Below are 27,169 nucleotides of genomic sequence, written 5' to 3' on the forward strand. Positions count from 1 at the left end.
GAGGAAGAGAGGTTACACAGGCTAGACCCTAGAAGGGCTTTAAGTTTTTACATCAGTAGACTAGCCAGGATAAGACAGGCAGACCAGCTGTTTGTAGGTTACGCAGGTCACAAGCTGGGGTTACCAATAACTAAGCAGACCATTTCCAGATGGATCATTCTAGCCATTCTGGAATGTTATAAACTGGCAGGGAAAGAGCCCCCTCAAAACCTTAGGGCTCATTCGACCAGAGGTATTGCAGCTTCATCAGTCCTCAAAAGAGGCGTGCCGGTTAAAGACATCTGTGCGGCCGCTACATGGTCGTCTGTCCATACCTTTACACGTTTTTACAATTTGGATTCCTCCTCCAGTCAAGAGACTAGGTTTGGAAGGGCTGTACTGCATTCTATTCATCAATAGCAGACAGCGTGAAGTCAGTACTCCCTCCTCCGATAATAGAATACTGCTATGGGAGCCTATCTAAGATGAGGAATACGTCGGTGGAACATCCCGTCGAAAGAACGTTACAAGGCAAGAAGTAAATTGTTCTTCTCAAACGGAGTATATGAGTTACCAGAATCGGGCAACTTACGACTCCAATACCCTAATGGCACATGTTTCCTGTCTTGCTTCTGCCACACACTCCAGTTAGAATAATTGTCTTGCACAGACACATTTAATTCCACTTCGCCTTCCTTCAAGGGCCATAAATCAAGCACCTGCTCCACAGTGTCTTTCGCCATCTCAAAGGCTCTCTACTGCTCTTCCCCCCACTGAAACTCATATTTCTTTCGTGTCACCTTGTAGAGGGGGGCCAATATCTGCCCTAAATGCGGAATGTGCTGTCTCCAAAACCCAAACAGTCCTATAAACTGCTGAGCTTGCTTTTTGTTCATTGGAGTGGTGAATTCAAGTATTTTCTGTCAAGCTTTTGGCACCATTTCTCGATGTCCATGATGCCAATGAATCCCTAAAATATCACTGTTTCAGCTGGACCTTGAATTTTACTCGGATTAATCTCCCACCCTTCCTTTTTCAATCCTTCTATAATGACATCTAACTGACTTTGCACGCTGTGCTCATCAATGTAATCAGAGATTTGTATGTCAGGTTTACACGGTATCTTGTCTAAGTGCTCTGCCACCAGCCGGTGACAGATAGTTGGACTGTGCATGTACCCCACGGGTAGTCTCGTGAAAGTGGACTGACGTCCACCCCACGTCAATGCAAACTGTTCTTGACACTCTTCAGCAATTGGCACGGAGAAAAATGCGTTAGCTAAATCAATCACTGCATACCAAGTCCCCTCAAACTTTTGGACATTCCCAATCAAAGTAATAGAATCTGGGACTGCGGGTACTAAGGGAGGAGTATGTTTATTCAACTCCCTGTAATCCACCGTCATCCTCCACGACCCATCCCCTTTTTTAATGGGCCAAAGCGGATTGTTCCATGATGTGGTAATAGGGCGTAATATACCCACCTCCACGTACTCTTTGATGGTGTCTGAAATTTCCCTGTGCCCCCCAGGAATGCGGTATTGTTTCATTTCTACCCGCTTGGTTGCTATTGGCACTTGCACTGGGGGCATCTTCAATTTGCCTACAGTAATGGGTGTACAAATCGATGCACTCACCCCAAACTGGTATGTTTTACCGCCAAGTCCCAAGGTTAGCCCTTCCAAAATGTCAAAACCAATTATATATTCGGGTATCCGGACAATCAACACTTGGTATTTCTGCCTCTTTAAATTACCTATTTCATCTCCACTCGCGTTTGCACTGCGGGGGTCTCCTTTCCCCCTAAACCTGTGATTGTAAACTGTTTACCATGAATCAAAGAGGCCTCCGCCCCGGTGTCTATCAATGCTCGCACCCCTTGTGTATTTCCTGGCCCCCAAAAAATCTTAACACCAACATGAGGCCGTCTATCCACTTTTATGCGGGCAGACGCTGCCAGAGCTTGGCCGAAGCCCTAGTCAAACTTCGAATGAGTGCGACTTGACTCTGCCTCTAGCATTGCACTCACCACCTTTCTCAAATCAGCGTATGTTGGCTGGTACGGGGAAGGTGTCCCGATAGACCCTTCATTTTGTTCTTCTACAGGGGGAGCGGAAGGTGAAGCATCCCCCTGTGGCGTAGTGACTACTTGCTTCTTAACCTGTTTATAGCACTCTTTTGCTGCAAGTCCTTGTTTTTTGTATAATTCATACATTACTCTGCTTTCAATGCCATCAATTTCCTCATGTGGCACACCATCTTTTAACAAAGCCAAAAACATGTCTTTTCGGGACACTCGGGAGTCTCTGCTATCTTGTCGCCTGCCTTCAGTTCTTCTCTCACTATGCCCCTCTCTCCCGTGGCTTGTTATCGCTCTTGTCCCATTCCCCCAAATCTGCAAGTTGCCTAATGGCATCTGCTACCTCATCAGTAGCCTTGCCCGTCATACCTACGAGCAAAGTCATAATGATACTTTTGTATGCGGGTGGCGCAGTTCTAATCACCATGTTTCGAGTTGAAACTGAGAGCGGCATGGCTCCCATGTGATCAGGAGCATCTATGTGAATCGCCTCTTTCATAGCATGCTCTCTGGCTTTTTGAATTGCTTCTCTCAATGTATACCACTTTGTTTCTTCACTAGGCCAGTCTGTGGTAATGGGGTATTTACGATTACATGCTTGGGCTATCAGGTGCAATAAAGACACCTGCGTATCATACCATTTGCATCAGGGGGCGGCCCTGCTCTTTAGACCTCCTGTACATTGGTGTCAATTGACTGGGGTAAAAAACGTGGTGAATCAGTAGAATCTACCAACAACCCTGCAGCACCCCCATCTAGCAATCTCACCATCCATGTCATTAAAGCTTCCCCTGATTTTTGCCTCAAACGGGTAATAATTTCCCCAACTTCCTGTTGTGTGTAATCCTCCAGCGTGGTTAAATCCACCATACCACCACCAGGATTCTGAGGGTGTGGTCCGGCTCGCCCCCTTCTAACAGGCTTCACCGCCACTGTTTTCTGTTTTACCTCTGGTTTGGGGTCAGACTCTTCTGCAGAACTACTTTCTAGACTGGTGGAATCAAAAATATCCCCATCCCATTTGTCTGGATCCCAGTCGGCGCCAGCGGTAGCGATTACAGTTGCCACCTTTCTTTTGTTGACCCCTCCCCGTCTTTTCCTATATTTATAATGAGCTACTCTGACTGCTGCCCTCTCGAGCACCGCCTGATATGTGTCGGCCTTGTCTTTAAACAGTTTCATTTGAATCTGCTGCATTAACGCAGTCTGCCGTTCTGCAGACAGCTCTCTCTCTAATCGCAAAACCCCATTTTTCGTATCCATTTGTCTCTGATGTATTTCCTATAAGCATGCAAAAGAACCCAACCTCGCCTGCCCAATGCCACACATTCTTTACCACGTTCTACTGAAACTTGTTGCAAGCATGCAATTACATCAGCCGGATCGGCATCCCCCAATCCTTGATCCCAAGTCTCACTTAGCCCGGCACCACAGGCCCATGCCTGAGCCAATTTATCATATGGACTCTTAGTCCAGCCTGGAATGACAACATCAGAGCATTCACCGCCAGCGGGAACACTCTTTTTCCTGAACAAACTATTCATTACTACAAAATGGTACAAAACCTCTTTATATCATCTTTTTTTTTCTTTTCTCACTGCAATCACTCCCACAGTCACGCACACACCAGCAAGGAATAAAAAAACAGCTTAACACAGTTCAACACTCACTGCCAACTTACTTTCTTTTGCAAGATAACCGAAGCCTATCTACGTTCAAACAGATGCTGGAATATTTGGAACACTTCCTCACAAATAACCCTGCTCACAGCGCCATAATGTATTGCTCTCCTCTGAAAAGTGCACGGAACTACCATAAATAACCAATGCAGTTATAGAGCAAATACTTCAACCCATAAACAGACAGACACAATAACTCACAGCCACGCACTCTTTAGAAGATAATCAGCTCTTTACGGCTATTTATTCAAAGATTACAAGTACATAGAAATAACTCATGAAACTAACATGGACATAGATCGCAGAAGTAGTAAAGAAGTCAAAAGAAATGCATCACCGTGAGCGTAATTCTTTTCCTCATCTCGTCCATAAGCGGCTGGAAGACTCTGGGGGGCAGCCAGGAAGAGAGTGCTACAGCTCACAGGAAGGCCAGACGGAGCGTCCTTCTCTGGCTGAAGTCTCACCTGACCCCTCCGGGTTTCCGCATATATAGGAACTCCACAAAAGGGGAGTTCATTCTCGAACCTTCTGGAATTGCACCTGCGCAGTTGAGGAACAGTCGTTGGTTGCCAGCTGGGTCAATCAAGAGCTCACCCCAAGGAACGCAGGGCCTCCCTGCTCTAAAAACATGCTCCACGGAGAACAGTAGCAAGTCATAACAACGTTTGCTTTTCCCAGCAGAAATGGCCTTGACTGCATACCAAGTTTGAAAAAGCATGTTTGTCTCAACACTGTGAATCTAACACTTCAGCAAAATGTGTGCAGCCTTACACTGCGGAGTGAAGTAAATATCCAACATGGCTCCGAGCGCTCCCAGATTGCATCGCGCGCCTGCGTCATTTTGAACCAAGCATGAATTAAGCAGAACACTCCTCCAGATCCATGTAATGCAATGGGAGGCTATTATAGATGAGGAATCCATGGGAGGAAGGAGTCCATTAGAAGAGCGAAATTATTTACCTCTTTATAATGTTCTTTCTGATAGATATTCCTCACACAGATTCCACATCACCCTCCCAACCTATCCCTTTTGTGCAGCGTGTAACAGCGTTGAGCAGACCCGCTGCATCCCCTGGTGGTGAAAACATTTCTGAAGAACAGCTGCATTTGAGATAGAATATTGTAGCTGAGGAATCTGTGGGCGGAATACCCATCAGCAAGAACAGTAATGTTTTCTTCCAGAATAATGACATATTACTTGACAAAGATTCAAAACTAATTTTTGAGTAATCAAAATTGAATATAACCACAAAAGGTTAAAAGCTAGATAAGAACCATGTATACATGCCCAGTTAAGTAGTGTCTGCACCAATATCCTAAATGCCCATATGCTGTGGAGACATAGCGTATCCTGAAGGAGATTTGTTTGGCTAAATAAGTGGGGAGCTTGGACTGCTGTAGGCTCAGTGTTGTTCCTGGATCTTGCAAATTTCTTTCGGGTCTGAAATCTGGAAGTGATGTTCTCCGATTTGAAATTTTTAGAGATACTGGAAAAAACCTACATATAGCAGATCCCCATTTCCTGTTCCGAATGCTTTGGTTCTTGAAATGTGAAATATGTCCTAGGATACCAGAGAAATCTGAGATGGTCTGTTTCACATCTTGTTTAATGCTTGTGTGCCATCGACTGCATCATTTTTTTCATGGAAGCTGGAAAGAGTTGAATTTCCAGCATCACTAGACTTATTGGACATGTCTTCATCAGATGCGGTGGCTCTTTTGGCGATTTTATGCGCTGCTTGTGTGAGCCCCCCATTATGCAACGTTTATCATCATCATATCTGTTTATCTGTTTGTTTATTTCCATAAAAATGACAGCTTAAATACACAATATTTTTTTTTATTTGCATTTATTTCAGCGCACAAAACCCATAGGCATATAGGCTCTAGTTACAGAAAGTACATAGTACAATTCACAAAGTGCAAGAAAACGCATATTGGTTACAGACTGAATAGGTTAGTGTATGCAAACTGGCAAAGCCTCACCTCATGGTACAGGGGCTAGATCAGTCGGGCAGAAAGATCCATATGAAAATGTGTAGACAGCCAGTAGAGTGGACACTTGACCAGAATTAAGAGTTTGGAAAGCCTGAGTCAGATGAGCATGCAGATGCCTCTTACAGGCAGTTGATGACCAGGGTAATAGATTACCTGGGATGGAGCATTCCCGCCCTCCCTTTCAAACAAGATCCTTGATAAAGTTCCTCAAAAGGATACCATCTTACCTTTTTACATTGCTCTTCAGAAGAGAGTGTGTTCCAATTGGGAAGCACCGGAGTCAAGTACAGCAGTAAAAAAGAACTTGACAAGAAAATACCATCCATCAAGTAGTGACCCCAGCAACTTATCAAAACACCCTACCCCAGAAAGCCTGGTGGTGCAGGCGTCAACTGCTAAATCGAAACAGGCAGCCTATATGACCATCCCACCAGATAGGGATGATAAAAGGGTAGATGCATGGTCAAGAAAGGTATTTTTTGCTGGGAGCATTGCACTTAAATTGGCCAACTCCCAATATGCCATGGCAAAGTGTTCATACACTTTATGGGATTGCATTTCTATGTTGGCTGAACATATTCCTGAAGGATATGAAAGAGACGGGTTCTCAGCCATTGTTAAGGATGGCAAGGAAACCATGTGCAAGTCTCTTCAGTCTGGTCAGGATTCTGTTGATAGCATCAGCAGAGCCATGGCAGTAAGCACTGTAATTCGCAGATTTGCGTGGTTACGGAAGTCTGGATTTCCACCGGATGTGCAATCGAGAATACTTAACATGCCTTTTGACAGGCCTAACCTTTTTGGAAGCAAGGCTGACAAAAGCCTCGAGAAGCTGCAGACCTCGAAGGCGGCAGCCAAATCTTTGGGTACTGCTATTAGGCAACCTCAGCCTTTTCGCCCCAGTGGCCCTTCTTGGAGGGGTAGATCCTTTTTCTACTACTCCTCAGTTGGAAGAGCGAGAGGAATGATTGCTCAAATAAGATTCCCTCGTGGTGGACGAGGGAGAGGTGCAAAGCCCAGGGCACCTTTACTCACAGCCACTGCTTCAGCCGCCTCAAAACCTCTCTGAGGTCTTGAGTCATGACACCCCAGTGGAAGGCAGACTGTCTCAGCATCTGAAAGAATGGCAAGACATTACTTCGGATGCTTGGGCATTAGAAACCATAGCCCAATTATATTGTTTTCCCTTCATCCAGAGACCTCAGAACCATCCACGGGGGAACCATTCTTTGAAAGATCTGGATCTGCTCCTTGTGCAGGAAATATTGACCCTGCTAGAGAAAGGTGCTATAGAGCAGGTTGGTACCTGTAGCGGAGAGGAACAAAGGATGGTACTCTCCATATTTCCTAATCCCCAAGAAGGACGGAGGACTGAGACCCATCTTGGACTAAAGATACTTGAACAAGTTCCTCAGGAAGGACAAGTTCAAGGTGGTCACACTTTTTCCAGATCCTTCAGGCCCACCAAATCCAGTATTGGATGGTATTGTTGTACCTTCAGGATGCTTATTTTCATGTGCCAATCCATCTCAAGCACAGAAAGTACCTGAGGTTCGCCGTTGGCAGTTCTCATTATCAGTTTTGAGTTCTGCCATTCGGTCTGGCTTCCCCCTGAGGGTTTTCAGCAAACTGATAGCGGTGGTGGCAGCGAGTCTCAGGAGAGGGGGGAGTCACGTCTACCCCTACCTGGACGATTGGTTGATCAGGGCGCATTGTCCCAAACATATCCTGGATCATCTCACCTGCCACTCTCTTCACAGACTGGGCTTCTCCTTCAATTACAAGAACTCCCATACGACACCATCTCAAAGCTCCAGTTCATGTGGGCTGTACTGGATACATCATTGGGAAAGAGCTTGCCAGCCGAGGTGAGGTCTCACGACATTCTACAGCTGATCTCCAAATTTCAGATTGCCCAGCATCTCCCACCCTCTGACTTTTGGAGGATGCTCGGCATCATGGCATCCTGCATTTTTCTGGTGCCAGAGGCTTGCCTGAGATTGAGATCCCTTCAATGGGCTCTCAGGACACAATGGTCTCAATTCTCGTGCAACCTTTCAGACTTACTTCAGGTTCCAAGCAGGGTCACACAGGATCTCCTGTGGTGGGCCTGTGAGGACAACATTCTGAAGGGAGAACCCTTTTGGCAACCATAGCCGGAGATAACAGTAGTGACTGACGCCTCACTCACAGGGTGGGGAGCCCATGCAAACGCTCTGACAATCAGCGGTCGTTGGTCTCCATCTGAGTCCAAACTACTACACATAAATATTTTAGAGCTGAGAGCAATCAGACTTGCACTGAAGGCTTTTCTGCCGTCTGTGCGGGGAAATAATGTCCTGATAATGTACTACCTCAACAAGAAAGGAGGTGTAGGGTCACTACCTCTGTGCAGAGAGACAGTGCAGCTCTGGTACTGGGCAATTCAAGAAGGAATCTACCTATCAGCCGTTCACTTAGCTGGAGAGCAGAGCATGGCATTGGACACTCTGAGCAGACATCTCAGACTCCCATGAGTGGGAACTAGCTGAGGAAGTCCTTCAAGAGATCCTCACTCTTTGGGGAACTCCTCAAGTGGACCTGTTTGCGACCAGTTTCAACAGTAAGTGCAAACTGTACTGCTCCAGGGAATTTCCCCCAAGAGGAGCTCTACGAGGCGCGTTTGTGGTGGACTGGGAGTTTCCACTCCTGTATGCGTTTCCTCTAGTCCCCATCATTCCTCACGTGATCAGGAGGTTGAGAATGTTCAGGAAACACATGATCCTAATTGCCCCAGATTGGGCCTGGAGGACCTGGTACCCGGGCCTTCTGGACATGTCCATCTGCCCTCCGATACGTCTTCCAAAAAGAGAGGGCCATCTCTCGCGAGCGGAGGGTCGGGTTCTCCATCCAGAGGTCAAGACACACAGCCTTCAAGCATGGTTTCTAAAAGGCTGTGGTATAAGGATTGGGACCTCCCGGATGACGTAATGGAGATTTTCCTTTCAGCCAGGAGGCTAGCAACAAAGTCCTTGTACTGCTGCCGTTGGAACAAATTCTGTACCCGGTGTAGGGACAATAATGTATAACCTTTGCCATGCAAAACACTGTAGGTGTTATCCTTTGTATTGCACCTAGCCAATCTTGGGCTCCAGGTTGGGACCATTAAAGGTTATTTGGTAGCGCTATCCATCTTCAAGCGTTTGTCTGAGGACACTTCATATTTTAAGATACCTTTTGGTGATACAATTTCTGAAGGGAATGTGTTCCCTCCATCTCCTTTTTACAATCCCATGTGGGACCTCAATCTGGTGTTAAAATGTCTTGTGTGTACCATTTGAACCTATTCATGTCCCTTAAGGTTACTAACTTTCAAGACTATCTTGTTGGTAGCACTAACTTCAGCCCGTAGAGTGAGTGAGTTGCAGGCACTATTCTCTAATCCACCATTTACTGTGTTTCACAATTACAAGGTCGTCATGAGAGTTAAGCCTTCATTTCTACCGAAGGTCATTTCAGACTTTCATTTAGGACAAAAGATTGTTATCCGTTTTCTATTCTCCACCCCATTCTGGCAAGGAGGAGAGGTTGCACAGGCATGATCCACCTAAGGCTCTGAGCTTCTACATTTCAAGGTTGTCGAAACTTCTTCTGGTTGACCAGCTATTCATAGGTTATACAGGTCGTAGACTGGGCCAGGCGGTGACAAAGCAAACCTTATCTTATTCCCGTGATTTCAGGATGCTACAGGCTGGCAGGCGCAAGGATCCTCTAGAAGGCTTGAGGGCCCATTCCACTAGGGGCATGGCTACTTCCTCTGCTTTGCAAAGAGATGTTCCTAAAAAAAATGTGTGAGGCAGCTGCGTGGTCCACAATACACACTTTCACTAAGCATCCTGCCTTCATTCTACCTTAAGTCGGGATGGAAGCTTTGGAAAATCTGTCCTCCATTCTGTTCACGGAAACCATTAATGATAACATTCTTACTCCCTCCACCAAAACTAACACTGCTTTGGGAGTCTATGAAAGATGGGGAATATGTTGGAGGACACAATCCATTCGAAGAACAGGTTACTTAGCCCTGGTAACGTTCTTTCGACAGGATGTTAAAGGCAATATTCTGGGCTTTTGTATGGGCTCGGGGAAACACACTTTGCCCGTAAAGTGAATTACTTTAATTATTTAAAAGCAACACGCATTGTCCAAACCCAATAGTTTTAAGTCTTTTATATTAGCGCTATAAAACCACACTTTGTATATACATCAAATTCACGTAGGGCTGCCCGTGCCAGCCTCTATTTGCACTCAATATCCTAGATATATCCAAGTTTAATGTTACTTGCCGTTAAAGCTAACTCTCTAGCCCGTGTCATTGAGATTATAGCATCATGATGTCATCTATACAATCTATAGAATGTATATCCGCTTCCTATCACCTTAGGGCGGAATCCCTCTCCTGCATCATTGCTGTGTCACTCTGCAAAACCCTAAGTTCACAGTCCATAGCTTCAGAGCTCACTTCTCCCCTCAAAACTCAGCCAAGCAGCACCACTGCTGGCTGTTCCAATGATTACATAATTTGTATATAATATTTATATTCACTTTATATCAAATTGATATAAAAATTATACCCACTTTATATAAAATATAAATTTGTCAAATAGCAAACATTTTTGATATTTTTATGTAAATATTTTATTAACTTTATATCAAACCCCTATCAAAATGAAGGTAGGACTAAGGCCGGTAGCGGGGCTGTGTCCACCTGTCGAAATGTTGGCGTGTACGCAGCTGATTCCAGAGAGCCACCAACACTAGCTTACTCCTCTGACATTCAGAATGTAGGAACTGCTTTTCAATGCCTGTTTGCATTCCTCAATCTATAGATTTTACAGATGAGTAGAATCCTGTTTGTCCTGTGAATGCCTGCCGATCGGTAATCGTGATTATTCTACTTGTATCTGAAGCTACTAAGAAGAATATATAGGCATCTTTAAATGTACTTGTGCCTGCTGCCTCTTCTTTTGATATTGGCACTTTTTACCGGACACAGCTTCCATTTGCATGTTCTCTGGGTGCTCTGGTGATCTGAAGGAGAGGGGGGTTAGGTTACTGGGGGTTAGGTGAGTGGGGAGAGAGGGAGAATGTAAGATAGCTTTGCTGTTGTGTTGATCCATGTAGACCAGAAGTACCCTTAACTCTGCATGCAGGTCAGGTCTGTTTCTAGGTGCCCTGTGTCAAGAGCACAAATGCATTTATGTTCAGACGGGAACATTGCGCACCCAAGGTGCTAGGGTTCATTGTCCTGTCATTCCTATCCACAGTACCCTGAACGTTAGCTGCAGTAATTGATGGATAGAGTTACCATGTTGTCACGTTTAATGTTCCATAAAAGGATTACAGAATTCTCAAAATAATAACTACAAAAATTATCTTGAGATTTCCTGCCACTAATAACAGTGTTTGTTCTAGGCCTAGCACAAATCTTTGGTGTTTACTTACAATTGTGGCACTTGTTCACGTTCTAGTCGCTACCTGTTAGCATCCTTCCACATCCTTTGGGGTGCAAGATGGCATCGTTGAACAGCCCAGAGGGGAGAAGAAAGAAAATGCTGCAAAGACAGGAAGCACTTGCAGGGTGGGAAGGGAGCAAGGTAGGACTGGCAATGTCCAATCAGATAATTAATCCACATTTTTTGCTTTTGCTAACCGTAGCTACCGGCATCAGGACTTTTAGATTGATGATACCCATTTATGTTTGGGAACGAGGTAGAGTTTTCTAATGGTTTGGTGAGAGTTAGAAGGAGCTTGGTTAATTGGGAGTAGAAATATGTTGTTCGGGTGGATATATGGGCGAAAGAGCAAGACAAGGGGAAGAAGTAAACGTGCAAGCATGGCACGGGCTCCAGTTATTTTCTGTAGTGTTGAAGATGACATCTGTGTGCAGAGGAGGAGGTTGTTGGGGTCATATTACCAGGCAATCCGGGTCATGGTCTTGGTGGCTCATCAGTTGAATAGCCATGTTTTAGCTGCTTTCTGGAGGTTAGAATGTGCTCTTCTGTACAGAGATTTTTGGCTATCAAATTGCATAGTTTGGTTGGTAGGAAGGGAAAGGTGGAGCCTCTGTGTCGTTTCCAGTTGAAATTGGGTATCATTACACGTTTATTGTTAATAGATTTTAGTGTTCTTAAAGCCATGCAGTGTTAATGTTTCCTTCTGGTGCATTCTAGCCCTTTGCGGTAGAAGCAGCAGTGGGTGATATAGGCTTTTGAAGTGAAAAACAACCTCCTTCACTCTCTTGCTTTCAGTAAGTAAGAAAATGGTTAGAACCTTTTTAAGTAGAGGAGAGAAGGAACAATAAGCACACTTTTAAGCAGAAAGGCCAGGTGTATTGAAAGGGATGTTCCAGGCTCAATCCCTACAGGGGGCATGAAAAACAGGGCCAGGACTTCCATGTATCATAAACTCCCTTAGTGTAGACCCCACACTTTCTTTTTCTCATATCTTAACAAACACCTTTTATTGGTTTACATCCACCATAGATGACCCAGAAATCTCAAAATTAATTTAACATCTCGGTGCTACACCATTGAGTCACAAACCTACATTCAGTTTCTCTAAAACCTGTATGAGTTCTAGTGCAAGTAGATGCCACCCAAAACAAAACAAATATTCATGACATAGACCAATTCCTTTCCCACCACTCAAACATATCTGTAGCTGGAGAAGGGTTGCAAAGCTTATGACCTGCCATGGTTCTCAAAGAGGGAGCAGGAACATACGTGGCCCAAAGACGGTCTGGAAAATATGCATCAAGGAGCTTAGATAATAATTTTCTTGAATTGATCAATTACGTGGGCACTTTGCGCTCAGGTAACAATTGATACTAATATGGTGCATTGTTAAAATCATGAAAACCCAACATCAGAAAATATATTCTCGTAAAATGTATTTGTATTGGTTACCTTCTCCGGAGGCCCACATGGGATCCACAAAAGACTGGACTCACAAAATATGGTTCACTAGATTAATCTACAGAAAAAAATAATAATAAAGGAACAAAACAATGAGGACATCAAATGAAGGGTCTATAAGTGTGTGTGATACTGTCTCACCTAACCAGTTGCTTTGCAGATATCTGAACCCTTGAAGGTTTCTTTTCTGGTGTGGGTTTCCTGAACCCTGTTGCCAGTCTTGCTTCCACAGAAATCTCTGTGTCTGATGGATTGTCTCCCAGACCAACAGTTGATATATCTGTAGCTTCTCTGCTGGGGTATTGTTTACCAGGGGACTTTGCTTCCACCTCCTGTGGCCCCACATGTGCCAAGAGCTGGGTACCTCTTTCCACCAAACATCAGGCCTCCCAAGCTTTGTTTTCTGACTTATCTACTTACAGCCTTTGCCTCATTCCTCCTTCCACCCTCTGGTCCTGCCTGCAGGAGACCTGGTCCTTGCCTGCTCAAACTTTCCTGCTCTTATTGCGAGACTGCCCTCCTTTTGCCCAGTCTTGCTCTTAACACCTGTTGCCACCTCCATGGGAGTCATTTTGCCTGAAGTGTTGGGGAGGGGAGCCAGGTGAATCTTCTTTTGAGCATGATGATGTGACCGGGCAAGGGAAGGAAGAGGGGTGGTTTGTTGCAGATAATTGGGGTAAAGTGTGCAGTACTGTCAATTTTCAAGTCAACTTGATAGTAACGAAATCTGTTACACAAACAAAAAGGTTTACCATCAATGCATTCGGAACAGCCATTGGTTAAGAACTCTGGTCCGGTTTAGCCTGGTGCTTCTTCACCTTGATGGAATAGATTTGCATTTTGGGGTATAAAAGTAGCAAACTCATTATTTTGTTACTACAAAATGAGGATTAAACAGTGTTTGGAACCCTTTAAATGAAGAATGATTGCTATGAGAAATCTATTTCAAAGCATCAGTTGCAATTCCCTATAATTAATACCATTCTAACACATCTTGACATTTTTCATTCAGCTTCACTTTAGCACTCATTACAACTTACATGCACTCCAAATATCCACTCCTTATTTTTCACTGTATTTGTATAGCATAAACATAGCTATTGGCAGAGGAGTACTTTAAAGGTAATGTTAAAGATGAAACCGTATCAGATGAGTGCAGGACCAACTTGAGGGATTAGTTGGGTAGTAGTAGGTCAGAGAAGAAGGTGATGAAGCAGCAGCAGTGAGCCAAGTCCGACAGAGGGAGGATTTGTTTCGGTTTGGGTTGATTTGATCGAAAACATTTCCTCAGGATATTTCGTCAAATTGTTTTTTTTTTGTCAGGGTGATTTTGCTGCAAATATATGCGGGGGAGACCCCTGCATCCCCCACCCTTAAACCTCCTACCTTAAGTATTCCCCGAAATCCACCCCACATATATATGCAGAAAAATGCATTGGGAAAAACGTGATGAATGCTCCTGTGAGGAAATGTAATGCACAGTAATCTACCAACACCCTTGTTTCTTAGTAGAAGTATATGGAAGAAATGAGTCTTTAATGCTATGTAGAAGGGAGCGGACCAAACAAAAACACTAATAGCCCAGAACAAGAGGAGGACATACATGTGACCCTATATGTCATCTATATATGCATTGGTCCCTGTCCCAGTAAGATTCTATGCTCACATTTGGAAATTATTTTCAATGCTGAAGTCCCAGTATTTTCTCCTCATTAACCACTAAATCCATTGGGAAGATGCCCTTGTTACCTAATCTTGTATGAACATCACGTGTGAGATGCACCAAAATCCCAAGGAGAATTGCATCTGAACGCTTCCAAGCTATTCATCAATATTTGCTTTTGATTGGCTTTGTTGCACATTGATAATGGTCACGCATAGCAAGTTCGAAAGAGGTACAATTTCAAGAAGTCCATGCAACAAAATTGCCTTTCAAGGAAAGCCACCAAGAAATTCAGAGGCTGCTTTGAGAATCTGTGCCGTTCAGTCTTGGTAACCTTTGTACTTGGAACTCACCATGTTGATTTTAGGGCTAACCTACTAACTCAAAGGTGAATATTGTAACTCAAAGGTGAATATTGTGAACCATTTAATGAAGCTCATCATGGAAAACTAGTGTAGATTTCGATGTACTGTCTACAAGTTCTATGGTCATATTATGAAGACAACACAGCTTATAGTGATTTGCTTCTCACAACAAAACATTAAAAACTCATATTTTTCAAATAAGTGGCAAAGTTCTCAACATGCTGTTAAAAATACAGACTGAGTATTTTATCCATCTGCTGCTTATTTTTTCTATTTTAAGGGGCACATCAATATACATTTCTGATATCTGATGCACACATGCACCAAAGTTACCCGGGCAAACCCATCATTTAAATGATATGATATGGCATTTATAACGCACCTATACACAAGTGTTGTGAGGAAACCTGGCTGCAAGAGCTTGGTTTCAATCAGCTGAGCACCATAAGGCCATCAGCAATAGTAGTCCACGTTTAGAACCTTCCTATCCCTATTTAAGTTAGGGTTACATCCCTCATAATGTGCAGTTTCCTGAGCAATATTTTTTTCTCGTTGCAAAATGTGGAAAAAACAATGTTTCCATATACTGGAGGGAGAGGAAAGGGGGTATGATAATGGGCCTCCTTACGAGTACGGCGTGCAGGAAAAAACAATGGTAATGCAGTGCTATATCGCCCACCTTACCACCAGAAAATGGCAGAATCAGCGAAATTACTGCTAGCAGTAATTCTGCCGAAATCCCCATGGAGTCCCATCCATAAAATGGGGATTTATACCACCTACCACCACTTGTAATCCTGTTTTAAATCTGCTGGACCAAGTGGCATTAACAGTAATTCTTTTAAGGGGTATTTCGGCAGATTTACCACCAAAATACTGCCAAACTTGTAATGAGGCCCAATGTGTTTACAATGTCCCAAAGAAAAGTAAAAAGAACATTTATTAAAAATTATCCTGTAAATCACATTTATAATATAAGGGAGTACAGTCACCATGCATGGTGATGGCACTTTTGTGAATATTAAAAACAAATGTAAGTAAGATTGATAGAAGTAAAGTGCATTTTGAGCAATTATGTAAAAAGTGCTGGGGGTAGTTTGTTAAAAAATTAAGTAAACCTCTGCTTTGAGAATTTTAGGTGTGAATGAAGATGGCCCTCAAATACAGCAATTAATTGATTGTGTTCTCATCTATCTTTAGATGTGTATATTTCCCCCATTTGAACCTTGTATTAAGAATGCTCACATTTGTTTACCAAACACTGAAAAACGCGCCATACACTTTTTTGTCAACCAGCAGGCGATTACAAGGTTTAGAAGTGATACTTTTGTTTCACTTCTCACCTATCTTGCTGAATGCTGGGGCTGCAAGGGGCTCAGGCTGAGAGCAGGACAGAAATTAGATCGTGATTGCATTTTCAACTTGCAAATGCAGTCATGATAAAGTTGGGGGGATTTACAGTGCTACAAAAGTTGAAGGGGACAGCCATCTTTGTCTCCTCCTAAAATCTCTTCCTCCTTCATACTACCTTCAACTCCTCACATTGCCACCCATTACTCCTCTGTACCTCCTTCACTTCCTGTTGTTATCAGCACTTCTTCCTCTGAACCACCTTCTTCTAAAGTGTGTACCTCCTACTCATCTGTACCCCTGATGTTACTACCTCATCCTGTGTACCTCCTTCAGCTCCTGATCGTACCACTTCCTCCTTCCCCTTCTCCTAGTCCTCAATTCTCTAATATGCTTTGGGAAAGGCTCCTGTGCACTTTTCGTTATTTGGATTGGCGGTGCCCTTCAAAACCAACAGTCTACCCAATTTTTCCCCAAATGTGTACTGGATAATGCACCATTTTAACCCATTATTTAAACATGTTTCTAGGTTGGAAAACGCTCCCGGAACCGAGGGTGGTTCAGACTCCCTTGTTAGGCTTGGTTGCTCTTGTATATTTGTGGGATATGTTTAGACTCCGCCAATTAAACATTTCACCAGCCACCACGGGGTGAATGGATTTGAATCTGTACTTGCAAGGCTGGAGCCCAACCGAGGGCATTGGAGCATGGATGTTTTCTTACATGTTTTACTGGTATTTTTTGGCAAAGCCATCTTGATGAATGTTATTACATGGAGGAGGGTTTAGGGTCGGGGTGTTATAGCACAATGGGGTAGACAACTGGACATTTTCTTTCTGCGCCATGATGGCATTTCTTAATTACATAAGGAACATGGGGAGAGTGTGTGGAACTGGTGCCGTTAGCAAGTACATGTTTTCTTACTGTAGTTTTGCATGTTTGACTAGTTGAGGACAAAGTCTGCATGATGGGTGTTCTTAAATGGTGGGTGGAGGCATTTATGCAGCCAAACATGAAAATGGTTTCTTACTGAAGCATTGCATGTTTTACTGGCGTTGAAGGCAAAGTCAACATGAAGAATATTCTTACATGGGGTGCAGAGGTTGGGTAAGAATTTGTGTAGCTGCGATAACAGGTTTTAGTCCTGTGACAGAAGTTTTTACATTCATTAAGGAGCAGGCCAACATGTGAATGCTCATGAATGGGGATACTTCTTTCTAGGTCCAAGCTCCCACCATCTGGTACTCAATTCCATTTAGCATCCGCTGCATAGAGAACTACCTAGCTGCGCCACTGCAACCCCTACCAACTGACTGAGGTCTGTGGTTTTTATAGTGCTCACTTTACTTTAATGTATTGTAATGCGCAGCCATGAACCCTTGGGTATTAGGGTGCAGACAAAGACCAACAGACATAGAACAGCGAAGAAGGAAAGAGAAATGCAGCGTGGTCACATAACTTTAAACGAGAAGGAGCTGAAGACAGCAACCAATCAAGAGAACAGCAGAGTCTTCAATTCTTTCTTGAAAATCGCTAGGGAAGTCTGCCTTCACAGTGCCGGTGTCAACTGGTTCCATGAAATGGGGGCAGCAACGAAGAAGGCTCAGTTCTGTACCTTCTTCATTCTGCATCGAGGCAGAAACAAGAAGTTCTGGTTGCTGGACCTGGGGTTCCTGTAATTCACCTTCTCTGTGATATGTTCTTGTAAGTAAGTGGGCATGATCCCAAGTCTGCATTTCAAGGTGATGACCAGAAGTCTCTATTGGTAGCCAATACAGGGAACGTCTGGCCTCCGAGACATGGTCTGACGGCTCCATTTTGTACAACATGGAGTCTATTTATGTCTGCTTTACTGACTCCAATCAATAGGCTACTACAGTAATCTATCTTGGCCCAGATAATTGCTCTTGCGATCGATTCTGCGTTAGTCTGGTATATATACGGTCTGAGGTGCGTCAGTAGTTTCACGTAGTAGACGGCTGCTGAGACCATGCTCCCCACATAAGCTTTCATATTCCAAAACTACGCCTAGGATTTTTATTTTTGGTTGCAGCGATATTGTCACCTCCCCCAAAAGGAAGCTCTTATAGGCCGGGTCTAATTTAGCCAGTGTCGCTGAAGAACCCACAGTCATTAGCTCAGTTTTCCCTCTATTTAGAGCTAGATTGTTATACATCATCCAGTTCTCTATCATGGTGAAAACTCTATTGGGTTCGAGTTCATCTTGGGAATGGATGCCTGTTAGAGGGATGACACACTGGGTGTCATCAGCATAGTTGGAGAACAGAAACCCTTCCTGTTCCAGATAAGCAAAGAAGGGGCCGTGAAAATATTATAAATATTCTAAATGTAAAGTGAGGTGCTTGCTCCTTGCGCCACCCCGTACTGCACAGGAATGGGAGAGGCCATTGCCTCCTCTATGCATTTGCGCCTTGAAACACTTGTGTATAGGCGCGTTATAAATGCCATATCATATCATACCCTACTTAAGCTATTAGCCAGGAAGGAGATGATCCATTGTGTTGCAGAGGGAGAGAAGTTGGGAACTTCAGCCATTCTGCAATCTGGAAATAAGCGACACAATCTAAAATTTTCAAGAGAAAAGGTGTATTCGTAATGGACTTATAGTTCAATGGGTTATCCAATGGCAGACCTGTTTTTTTCAGGATGGGTGTGATCCAAGCCTGTTTTAGGTTGTCGGGAACAATGCCTGAGAGTAAGGAGGAATTGATACATTTACGAATGGCCTCCAGGAGGACCGGGGACTATAACTTGATTATTAAGTAAGAGCAAGGGTCACCCTTGCATTTGGTTGCCTTGAGTTGCACAACCACCTTAAGTTCATCCACCTAAATAGAGGTAAAGTTAAACACAGGGACGGATACGTTTCTTACAAAGGGTTTAAACCCAGTATTAAGAGAAAGAAGATTTTTTTAGTGTAATGCCCTCTCCTATTTCTATTAGTTTTTGTTGCATAGCATTTTGGATTTTCTGGCACCAATTGGAGTCCTTTATTAGTGAATGAGCTTGAGGCTGGGGAGTAGTCTCTTGTTTTTTCAAGATTTTGAAAAGTTCTTTCACATCTGACTTAGCATCAAGGATCCTGGAATTATGCCCGTTTTTTTTTTTGGCTTCCATTATAGCAAGTTTGTAGGTTCTGGAAGCAGTTTTGTAATCGGCCAAAGCTGTAGAAGACCGGTTGGCTTTCTGGCCGCAGAACAGCTTAAGAGTGGCTGATTTAAATTTTTGGAGCTCACTGGAAAACCAGGGTTTGCTCTTTTTGCCCTTGGTATTTTTGCTTCAGGGGGGCCAAGGTATTTGAGATACAGTCTAGATTGGCAGTAAGCTGGAGGGGCATAGCATCAGGTGAACTAAATTCTGAGGAGAAGCTAAACGCTTGGTCCACTAATGGTAAAAAAAATTCTAAGGTAAGATGTTTCAGGTTCCAGGTCTGGATGACACAGGAACTCTTATGCTTATGTTTAATTGGGAATGTAACAGTGATGGAAAAGTGCACAAAGGCATGATCTGACCAAGGACAAGGGGAGATCAGGATGTCGTGAATTGAAATGTTAGTGACAGAGATTCAATCCAAAGTAGACCAAGGAGGTGAGTCGGGTTTGTTTGAGTCCCAAACCCAATAGACTGTTCTAATTCAGCCGCTAGAGTATCATCTGGGTGACCTAGCCAGTAGTTAAAATCTCTGAGCAGAAGGCGTGCGTTCGGCTTTAGGATAGGTAACAGGTAATTAGATGGGGCAATAGTAAAGCATTTGGCTAGACAGGGTGGGCGGTAAATCAACAGAAGGTTCATGGTGGCTTCCGTGTTCATGGAAGCTTTCACATGTATAGATTCTATGCCCTCCATTATTTGCCCATGAATTTCCGACACGGACAAAGAGTCTTTTAAAAATCAGCGCAACCCCCCACCTTCCCTCGACCTACTAGTCTATCTCGTCTTAACATCACATAGCCCTCAGGGATAGACCGGTTGAGGGCAGGGCCAGAGGATCTGGAGCCCCAGGTCTCCGTCAGGGCAGATATGTCAACATTGTTATGCTCAATATAAGCTGCTACCTCATGAGCGTATTTCACCAGGGATCTAGTGTTAAGAAGCACACAGCGTAGCCGATCTACAGAGGGCCTCCTGCTGGATTCAGTGTTAACGTTCCAGCCTATATCTGTTGAAGGAGCTGGGCAACATCGGCCGTGGTAGGCGAGTCCACAGACGCAGATGCTGCGGGGTGATAAACTTGTGAATCCGGAGAAGGTGTTGGCAACACAACCTCCTCATTGACACTCTGAGGCATAGGAATAGGGGATAGCAGGAACTTGTCATGCAGAGCGGGAGAACAGTTTTTGAGTCAAAGGGCGCAGGAACAAAGGGACCTACCTGGACCTGTTTGACTGGTGCAGAAGCAGGGCCATGAAAGAGGTTTCTGGCTGCTTCAATAGCCGGCAAGACTTCAGCTCCATGGCTGGTAGCTAACAGGCAGACAGAAGCACTCCCGTCCACAATATACAAAGAATGAATTCAAAACTAATGATAATGTGCTACATTTTTAAATGCACTGAGCATGTAAAAAAGAGTAAAATAATATAATAATGGGATGTTAAAATCGAGAGTCACAACAAGCAGGCAAAGAAATCACAATCAATGAGGGAGGAAAGACCGGAGCCCTTTTTGTACCTGAACAGGCCGGCTTGGCTCTTTCACGCTCGCGCCGGGTTAGAAACTAAGTACGCAACGGAACTACAGAATAGGATGGGAAGTGTAGTTCAGTGCGTAGAGTTCATGCAGAGTCAGGAAGGACTCTGATTCTAATTGCACTGTGCAGTGACTGTAGTTAAGGTACTCTGGCGTACCCAAGCAGGAAAAAAGCACGCAATCTACAAAGAATGAATGCAAAACTAATTCTAACACGCTACATTTTAAAATGCACTGAGCACGTAAAAAAAGAGTAAAATAATATAATAATGGGATTTTAAAATCGAGCGTCACAATAAGCAGGCAATGAAATCACAATCAATCACCCTGTGCGTGGCTCACCTCTAGATGGGGATTGGGCTGTGGTTGGGATTGGTTGCTGTTTCTGGGTCCACCTATCCTCCATTTGGGTCTAAGGGGCCGGACCAGGCCTTCATCTGGCCTGTTGACCATCTTGGATCCTCTCCTCCCTTTCTGCCACCCTCTAGTGTGGCCTGTATAGTGCCCAGCTTTCCATTTTCCTCATTGTGCGATTTGCACGCAGGAAACACTCTTGATAAACTTTTAGAATCCCTTCAATTGCTGTCTCATTGTAGATCTGTAACATTGTATCCTCAGCGCGGGAACACTTGATATCGAAAATGTATAACACGTGCATGTGAAATCTGCAGTTTGCAAACTGTGAGCTTGCAACATTGATATTTATTAAAAGGACTGGTCTCCGGTGCTCGCATGGAGGGAAAACCTTCATCGGAAGACCATCAACCTTCAACCCTGTATGAAGTGCTGGTTGGACTGTAACCGTTTCAGGACTAATGTTACTGCCGACGTATGAATGAAATTGAAACCGGACAAAGCAAAGTGTTTGGTTTTCCAGTCCAGGGGTTTGACTCTGCCTAGATAGAGCCTCATGCTCTCGGAGTTGGGGAGGGGATCCATTCAAGGAGGATCTTTGACTGCTTTCTGTTCTGCCCTGGGACTATGGGAGGGTGACCATTCCATCCTCCCCATATCATCGGCGCTGTCTCGGTAAGACACTAGTTCCCTTGGTTTAATCCGCCTGGTTGTCCCTGGAGCGCAGTAGGGGACAACGTCGCAGGCTTTTGTAGCAGTAGCCAAGTTGGAAAAATTTAAACTTATTAATATTTTATCTTTCAGTCAAAGCCTTGATGTTACCCATCCTTTAACACCTTAATGTTAAAAGTAAGAGTAAAATCTGAACTTTGAAAATGTGTACCTTATTCAAGAGACCATCTGCTGTTAATTATTTTTACAGTATGGAATACATTGGGTCATAATTCTCATGCTCAGTCTTTAGGCATTTAACCGATTTTTGTTTGTACTATTGATAATGCTGTTTTTGCTTCGTTCACAGCCCCAGAAGTTATTAATGCCCATGACTATAGCCAGCAATGTGACATTTGGAGTATAGGTGTTATCATGTACATGCTGTAAGTAAAACACCAAATTTCTTATTCATTCCGCATATATGCATGTTGTGATAAAGTGAAGAAATTGCACAGCACATTATTTCAGTTTGGTAATTTTAACACCGGATGCCTTTATAATGTGTAAGTATAATGAAAGATGATTGGCTGGTAAGCAATTAGCTTCACTTAGTAGATCCCGGGCCAGAAGGTTTACACCATCTCTTTTTTCTCTCTTTTTTTAGTTTGGGCTATTAGGTTTAGCTTGAGACACCTATAAACTGGAACTATTATTGCATTAGAGTAGTGATAAGGAGAAATGGCATATGAGGAGGGACAAACAGCTTGTAGATGTTGTTTGGTTATTTGCCCACCCATTGAATGCCTAAGGCCAAGCTAATCTCTATGGCCATTGCCACCCAGTTCCTACCGCTCCCCACCCAAAACACCACCTCATGCGATCTCTTTGAGCTTGCTTTAATCAAACCTTGCCATCAAACATTGCACTTGCAGTCTACTGAGAGTTAATGGCTTAATTGGAGTTGTAACCCCGCTACTGGTGTAATAACAATGCCAACCAGGTCTGCCTTCAGCCACTCAATTTATAAGCCCTACTCCTGTCCTTCATTGAAGGCCTGTTTAAAAAAAAAAGCATTGGCTGGGGCGTGGCTAGCCAGCGTGCAATGAGCACGTAGTTTGACGGAGCTCCTGCTCCAAAAGCCAAAATCCTGCCGAACTCCTGCATCTATCACCCCAGATAGTGAACCAGAACACTCGGTGCAGGAGGGATGGGGGCCACAAGTGCCGGCCCGGAGAAGCAGAATCACAGGGCATATCCTTTAGGAATAACATCGAGGAGTGAAGGACGCAACACCATTGCGCATACCTAAGATGGCCACCGGGGCACCCTAATGAGTGACAATAGATGCCTGCAGTCATTCAAATAGACAGCAAACTGGTGCTAGCCCTTGGAGAGGCGAGTGAGGGATAACGCTGTCTCAATAAGGGCGTGGGAAAAGACGAGTGGCCCCCAAGATATGAGGAACCCACACTTATATGGGGAGTCTCCGCCACTGATTGAATGGACTGGCGGAGCAGCCCCCTCATCACGGGAGATTGGAGCGCCGGACTAGTTAGTGGCAGTGACATGCACCCAGCAAAGTGGTGGGGCGGAAAGGAGAAGACAACGGAACACAGTACCAGAATCTGGCAGGAGAGGAATCAGGGCGAGGACAACCCGTCAGCCCTGACCCGGCAAGCACCAAACAAACGCTGAGGCGCACATTGGGGCATATACAATCTACTGCACCCGACCCAAGATAGCAGGAGGGGAAGGGGAGAGCGGTCCAGACGGGCCGTAACAGAGACTTGAGGAGAAACAAGGAATTATCAAATCCCCCACAACCCCTTCCTAAGAGTCGCTGCCCGCCATCCTTATCTGGCCGGGAACGGGAAAGGTTCACCGCCAGTCGAGAACGGACCCAGACAACGGGCAAGGATCCGCAGCAGGAGCGGCCGGGACACCACGAGTGAGGGAGCAGGTACACTGAGGAGGCAGACCTGAAGGTTGGAGCCGGTCAGAGGTACCGAGGGAAGTGCTCCTGGAGCACCATTGGCCAAAGCTGACACCAGGGGGTCAGGCAACATACGTGGACGAAAACTGACTGATGCTCACCAGGGCGCCCGGGAAGAGAGAACGGGCGAAAGGGTGGACAGACTGCACCCCAAAAGCCCCGGACCCAAACCACAACTGACCACCACCAGGCATCGGGCGGAGTGAGAGGGCCCACATAGGGACACGAAGACTCATGGTCTCAGTGACAAGTTGAAAGGCGACCTGTCCTGGCCGGGTTTCAATGGAATTCGAGTGCCCCTCATAAACCAGTGCCACGCATGCCTTAATTACAGTCCCCAGAAGAAGCACAGATAAAGCCAAGTGGCACTGAAGAGCGCATATCGATACGCAGTTGAGTGCACCCCCTGGTGACCCGGAAATCGATTGCAGCACAAACTTGAACATAAGCCTGGGGTCCAACAAATAAAATATGGTCAAAGGCCAACAAAAGACGGATAAGTACGTGGAAACAAAAGGCAAAACGCAGAGACAGGAAGAGCCAGCCCGGGCCTTGGAAGAAGGAGCGACGGGTGGCGGGGTGATCATGGATGCAATATGGAGGTGATCCAAGCTACTAGGTCATCCCTAGAAGGAAGCATCAAGGAGGTGTGGATGGGTGTATCCATGGTACGGACAGACCTACATAAGGTCTGCAAACGCGTCACAGAAGTGGAACAATGAGTCAGCATGGTGGAGGACGACATCCAGCTCCTAAAAAACCAAGTGGCAGGTCTGGTCGGGGTGACCAGGACCCTGGAGGTGGTGAGGACGGAGGACACTGAGGGCCGCTCTAGGTGCTGCAACATCCAGTACCGGAGAGGGAGTAAGGGCCCAGCGCTGAACTATTCATGGGAAATCTGATCCTGAAGGTGCTGGGGATGAAAGGATGAAAGGACTGTCGACATTTTTCACAGTTGACAGGGCACACAGGGTGCTGGGGAGAGCCCCACCACCGGGTGCCCCACCAAGAGTAATGGTGGTGAAGATTATGAACTTTAGAGACCGGGATGCAATACTACAGGAGGCCCGCACGCCTGGATTCTACGAAGTGGGAAACACAAGATTATGCATTTTCCTGGACTTTACAGTGGATGTGCAACGCCAGAGAAGGACATACGATGCAGTGCGGCAGCGACTTGGAGAGTTGAACATAAAGTATATGATGTTTTTCCCAGCTAAAATGAAAGTTATATCAGGGGGGAAAGTCGTGGCTGTTTACGTCCCCAAGGGAGGTATGAGACTGGATAGAGGCTTCATCACAAGGGGGAGAGCTGCAAACTGTGAAGGGACCGGGAGGAGCACGACCCCAAATGGGGACTGACTGACTGACTGAGTGAGTAAGGAGGGTCCAAGGGGAGCCTTGGCGACATGCTGAGGAATTAGGTGCCCAGTGATAAACTGGGCGACAAGGCATGTGCAGAATACTGACTAACTTGTGAGGAATGATGAAGGGGGTGACCTGGGATAGACGGATGGGAGTGGGGGCAACGAAGAAACCACCTCTAGTTGATGCATCAGGCCGCTAACCCACAAGGGGAGGGAGAAAGGTGGGATACACCAGCCAAGGGGTCTAAAATGTTGGGGTGGGGGAGGGACAGAGAGGGGGAAGAGGGCGGGGGTTCAGGGGAAGTTGAGGGGAAGTTGGCGAAGTTAATACCAGGTTCGGGATGGGTACTATCTGAGGTACAGTTAAGGGACAGGAAGGGAGTACAGGATCTGGGCAGAGACCGACCACAGAAGGATGCAGGGCTGGAAATGGGGCTGGGAAGGCAGGATGTCAGCATAACTTTTATAATAGAATTTCTGGAAGATGGGCCGGGAGGGCTGAAAGGAGGCCCAAGAAAGAGACCTTGGAGGAGGGGGACGGGATATAAAACTAGACCACGAAAATGGTAGGGTCTGAAGGTCTGAAAATCGGAACATAGAATTGTTAAGACAGATTTCTGAACCCTGACCTGGTGGGCAGAGGTTCGGAAGGCCAGCCTAGTTTCTTGGAACAGGGTAACCTTCTGGACAAGCCAGATCAATCAAGGTAGCATTGGCGGCGGCCAAGACTAAGTCTCGGGAGGGGTGAGGGTGACTGAAAGACCTCAATGAGCACACTGATTAAAGGACACTTACAAATCACTCCCAGTCAGGTGTGTGTGTATATATATATATATATATATATATATATATATATATATATATATATATATATATATATATATATATATATAAAATACAAATACATTTATTCAAAGCCTTTGAGTTTCAACACAATAGTTATTGACAGTAATACTTTTAAACCAACACAATCTATTAAAATACATATTTACAAGACCAAAGGGGTCTAAAGGTTTAATGCAGGAAATGGGTCCACAACCTAGAAAGGGAAGGAAGCAGTTAGTGCAAATAGTCTTTAGGCAGTTCGGCATCAAACACAATCCTAACTGAGAGGCAGTCCAGTCCCTAAGATAAGGGGAGCCTATTGCTCAAATGTACTTGCAATGCTGGTGCACGAGGTAATGCAGAGGGGCAAAACGGGGTCTCTTGAAGGTTCTGTAGCAGCTCAGGAAGTTGGGTGAAGTGATGCAGAATAAGTTCCCACTATTCGTGGAGGGTCTCCCCAACAGGGCAGAGTAGGTTCCAAAAGTTGGGAATAGTTCGCACTAGCATTGGAATGGAGAGGGGTCCTCAGGGGCCACTCATGCATAAAAATGGATGGATGCGCTAGGGGCCACCGGTTAGGGTTGCAATTATTCACCGAACCCGAACCAAACTTGGGCAGTCGAGTCCACTTTGGTTGCAGGTTCAAATGCGGCAATCTCGCGACTCTGCGGCTTTCACCGACAAAGTTACAGCATTGAGTCCCAAACGGGACAGTGGCGATTTCTCCGCTCCTGGTGGATGGATCAGGCCGGTTCAGCTGTAGCAGGCTTCAGGGCACAGAGTAGCACAGCTGCAATGAGTTGGCAAAGTTTGTCACCACGGCTGGGCGACACGGTAACCGCGTGTACTCTGGTTTGTGCGCTCTATTTACTCCAGACCTGGGAACGCCAAGTGTACAAGATTCGGTGTGAGAGTGCCTTGAACGCAGAGCTTGCGATATACCAAGTTTCAAGGGCCTCCTTGAAACGGCAGCGGTTTCAGAGCAAAGGTCCTGCGCAAGCTGGTCAGCCCACTGGTTGGCCCAGGGACACTTCCGAGAAGGCTTACTTGCAGGGTTTGTTGAAGGTGCCGAGAATAGTTGGTCCCACTATTCCAGTGGGTTGAAGCGTCTTCACAGACCTTCTAGGACAAACAGATGCAGAGTGGTCCAGCGGGACGACAGCGAGCTCAGGGTGCCAAACCTTCCAGCGGGTCACCAGCCAT

General features: G+C 45.2%; 1 protein-coding gene across 6 annotated transcripts in view; it reads left to right on the forward strand.

Moving 5' to 3' along the window:
• Nucleotides 1-27,169, forward strand: part of STK33 (serine/threonine kinase 33) — a 1,615,433-nt gene that overhangs the window by 788,491 nt on the left and 799,773 nt on the right. For all 6 annotated transcript variants that reach the window (XM_069623713.1, XM_069623715.1, XM_069623714.1 and 3 more), the window contains one exon: nucleotides 22,149-22,224. In XM_069623713.1, coding sequence (XP_069479814.1) covers nucleotides 22,149-22,224 — 76 coding nt within the window. The remainder of the gene's footprint in view (nucleotides 1-22,148; nucleotides 22,225-27,169) is intronic.

This window comes from Ambystoma mexicanum, chromosome 11 (genome assembly GCF_040938575.1).
Source record: "Ambystoma mexicanum isolate Mex_15411 chromosome 11, UKY_AmexF1_1, whole genome shotgun sequence".
In the NCBI taxonomy this organism is placed as follows: domain Eukaryota; kingdom Metazoa; phylum Chordata; class Amphibia; order Caudata; family Ambystomatidae; genus Ambystoma; species Ambystoma mexicanum.